This window comes from Tupaia chinensis, unplaced genomic scaffold (assembly GCF_000334495.1).
Source record: "Tupaia chinensis unplaced genomic scaffold, TupChi_1.0 Scaffold000047_1, whole genome shotgun sequence".
Taxonomy (NCBI): domain Eukaryota; kingdom Metazoa; phylum Chordata; class Mammalia; order Scandentia; family Tupaiidae; genus Tupaia; species Tupaia belangeri.
Genome location: NW_006159505.1, coordinates 8115058 through 8118350, shown reverse-complemented (window position 1 = coordinate 8118350; position 3293 = coordinate 8115058). Strand labels below are relative to the sequence as shown.

At 46.5% G+C, this 3293-nt stretch overlaps 1 protein-coding gene across 2 annotated transcripts in view; it reads right to left on the bottom strand.

The window, feature by feature from the left end:
* Positions 1–3293, bottom strand: part of LOC102494001 (actin-85C) — a 58443-nt gene that overhangs the window by 5104 nt on the left and 50046 nt on the right. For both annotated transcript variants that reach the window (XM_027774454.1, XM_027774451.1), the window contains exon 13: positions 1423–1604. In XM_027774454.1, the coding sequence (XP_027630255.1) occupies positions 1423–1604 (182 nt within the window). The remainder of the gene's footprint in view (positions 1–1422; positions 1605–3293) is intronic.

Sequence of the window (3293 nt, the reverse complement as noted above, 5' to 3'; positions counted from 1 at the left end):
AGTGTAGCGAACATTATCATACAGGTGAGTACAGTCTCAGCAGGTACACAGATACAGGCCAGAAAGTTCTGTCTGAAAGGTCCCTGCCTTCGACCAAATGAAATCTCTGGTGGAATGAAGGTGGTGGGTGATAGAATCCTCCAGAGAAATCTGGAGAGCTGAGGACAAAAGGAATTAAGCTATATTTCCTGACTCTGGAGCCTAGTAGGAGGCTACCTTGTAGAGTATCCTATTCCCAACCTGGGTGGCAGAAACAGGAGAAAAATAGCAATAAGATAGTTATTGGAAGGGAAAGATGTTCTGAGATAACTGTGCACTCCCCTGCCCACACTGGTGTCCAGGAGAGTCCCCCATCTCAGTGGAGGACACAAAGGTTAGCCATGAGCAGGAGGAACAGGAAGGGCAATGCCACTCTGGTAAGGGTCTCTTGTAAGACCAGGGAAGGTTAGAATACAGAGTGCCCATGCAATGGGTCAGTGGCATTTGCAGCCATCTGGAGAGCCAGCTGGTGAGAGGAAAAGGATCAGACAGAGCTAGGGGAAGGATGCCCCACAATGACTGTCTCAAGAGACCAGCAGCAGCAGAGTCGAGAAGCCAGGGCAAGCACAAAGCAAGCCAGAGAAAGGTGGAGACATCCCTGGAGGACAGCCCTCCATCCACCCATCTCTCCCAAGAGGCAGGGAATGCTTTTATTTAAGCAAAACAGGCTATGTTGATGGGGCAGTTGCTGGGCTTAACTGAAAGGGAGAGGATTTCCTTATCCACTCCCGCCCACAACCTGCACCCAACCCAGCCTCCCACCAGCCAGGCTGGGCTTGTCCCATATTACCATAGGAGACATCCTGACAACTGCCCTCCATATGAACCCTGGGTGTCCCCCAGAGCCTGACTGGATGCTATCACTCCTCTGCACAAACCTTCTAGTGGTTCATCTCAAGGCAAAGCTGTGCACAGCGTCTCTGGCCTTACCCACCCAGCCTAGCCAATGCCTCCTTGCCTTCTTCCAGGAAGCAACCTCTGGGCTGCTGTACGGCTATTCGCTCTGCCTAAATGCTCTTCCCCAGATATTCACATGGCTCCTCCTCACCTCCTTCAAGTATTTACCCAATTGTCACCCCCTTCAGAAATCCCACTCTAAGCACTGACTGTATTGGTACCGCCCCCCCAAAGATGCCCACACTCACTCCCCTCCCTGCTTTACTGTCTTCCCGCTGTGGCTCAGAGCCCCTTTACCACATCATGTCTGTATTGTTTGTTGCTTCCTCCCACCACTAGGACGTAAGTCCCAAGGGTTTTTGCCATTTGGATTTACTGATCCTTCCCTATGTGTCAGGAATCATGTCTGGCACCTCCAAAGCATTCTAGAAATACCTGTGGCCTGAACTCAGGAAGCCCCTGGAGGATGAATCAGGAGGACCTTACCTTCACATTAATTGTAGGAGAGACCAGGCTAGATAATTCTCTCTGCATCCGGAACCGCAAACCTGAGCAAGAGCCAGTCCCTCCAGACAAGATGATATGGCCGAAGAGGACCTTGGAGAGGGCAGAGCTGCAGGAGGTGATACACTGGAAGGCCTTCATGTGGATGCCTACGGTGTCTCTCCCTGTGGGGATGGGAGCAAAATAAAAAGAACCTTGAGGGCCTGAGACTCCACTGGCCAGAAATGTTGGCTCCTCCCTTCCTGCTAAAAGACTTGGTTGGTGGTGCCCTCCTGGAATCTCAGACAGCTCCAAGAGTAGCAAGCAAATGTTAGCACCAATGAGACAACTGGTCACTTGTGGTTTCAATGCAGTCATGCACATGAACTGCCCAGAACATGGCAGGACCCAACTGCTGGTGGTCAAGGAACAAAATATGAATCCACCTCTCTCATCCGACAAAATTTATATTCAAATGTTTTTCCCAGTTATTCATTGTTAATGCCTTGGTGTCGATTATTTTATGGAAGAATTTCTATAGAGGCAGTGTCCTGACTCAGGTAGCCTTTGAAAAATAATACTAATTAATCCTTTCCTGACTCACCATTTGGCTACATATATAAACTCAAATAGGATCAGAACAGCCTCTTAAAAGATGTGTGTTGTATTATTGTCTGCTCAGGGTTGTGAACTTCTGGGAGGGGCGAGTGCTTCATTTTCCTGGTCTGTGACCTTGTGCTAAGGACCGAATAGACTAACTCACAGGACTCACTGGATGAGCCCGGACTTCAATTCTATCTCCAGTTAGCCACTTAATATTTGGGAGACATGTGTTGCACCCCGGTTGTGAAATTCCCAAAAGACCACCACCAAGGAGCCAACTCCAATGCAAGCACACAAAGGTCACTTTAATTCAGGCTCGAGACAGGACTCCCAATTGTCACCAACACAGCGGGTCAGAGTTGAGAGCCCCCAGTGTTAGTTGGGCTGGGTTTTTATTTGGCTGTTAGGGAGGGGAGGTGGAGGGGTGTTGAGGAATGCACTCAGGCGGCTATACATTGGCTGTAGATTTCAAGAAGCATAGTTGTCTTTTACTGATTGGCAAGAAAGTTACTTCAGGTCTCTGGTATTTCCTTTGTTTTTTTTTTATCATTGGCCAGCACCGGTGGGGGGATGGTCTTATGACCTTCTTCTACGTGATCAGCTCATCTCCTTTAAATGGCACCGATTCTCAGCAAGGTGGGTTTAACAAAATAGAGTAGCCCCATAAAAAAATGGAGTCACTCTGGTCCTTCACATGTACCACATTCTTAAGACTATATGCCATGCACGGTCTAACAGCAAAAACAGAGACAGCCCCAGCTAATCTTTACAAGATTAAAAGTGCCATGGACTTACTAGATACTAATCCTGGGGAAATGGTTAGTTCCCCTAGGTTTAAGTCCCTACCAAATCTATCATCTTTACTTTTCTGCTTTAATTGTTTTCATTTCTATATTTTGAATTATTTTGTAAACAGGTGGAGTATTAATAATACTTAGGGAAAAGAAAACTAACAATTCATGTAATAGTCACATTTTACAGATGAATTCATAGGCCTTGGTGAGCTTCCTCCTCTGTAAAATGGGGTAATATGGGGGACACTTAAAGAATATAATTTGGGGCTGGCAGGTGGCATAGTGGTTAAAGTGCTAGACTCCCACCCACATGGCTGACCATGGTTCAAGTCCCAGACCTAGAGGCTTCCTTTCTCATTTTCCCTCTCTCTCTCTCTTTGGTGAGCATGTGTGCCTTATAGCAAATTTTAAAAAATAATGATAAATAAAATTTAAAATAAATAATTCTTTAAAATATATATATGTATGTATAACTTA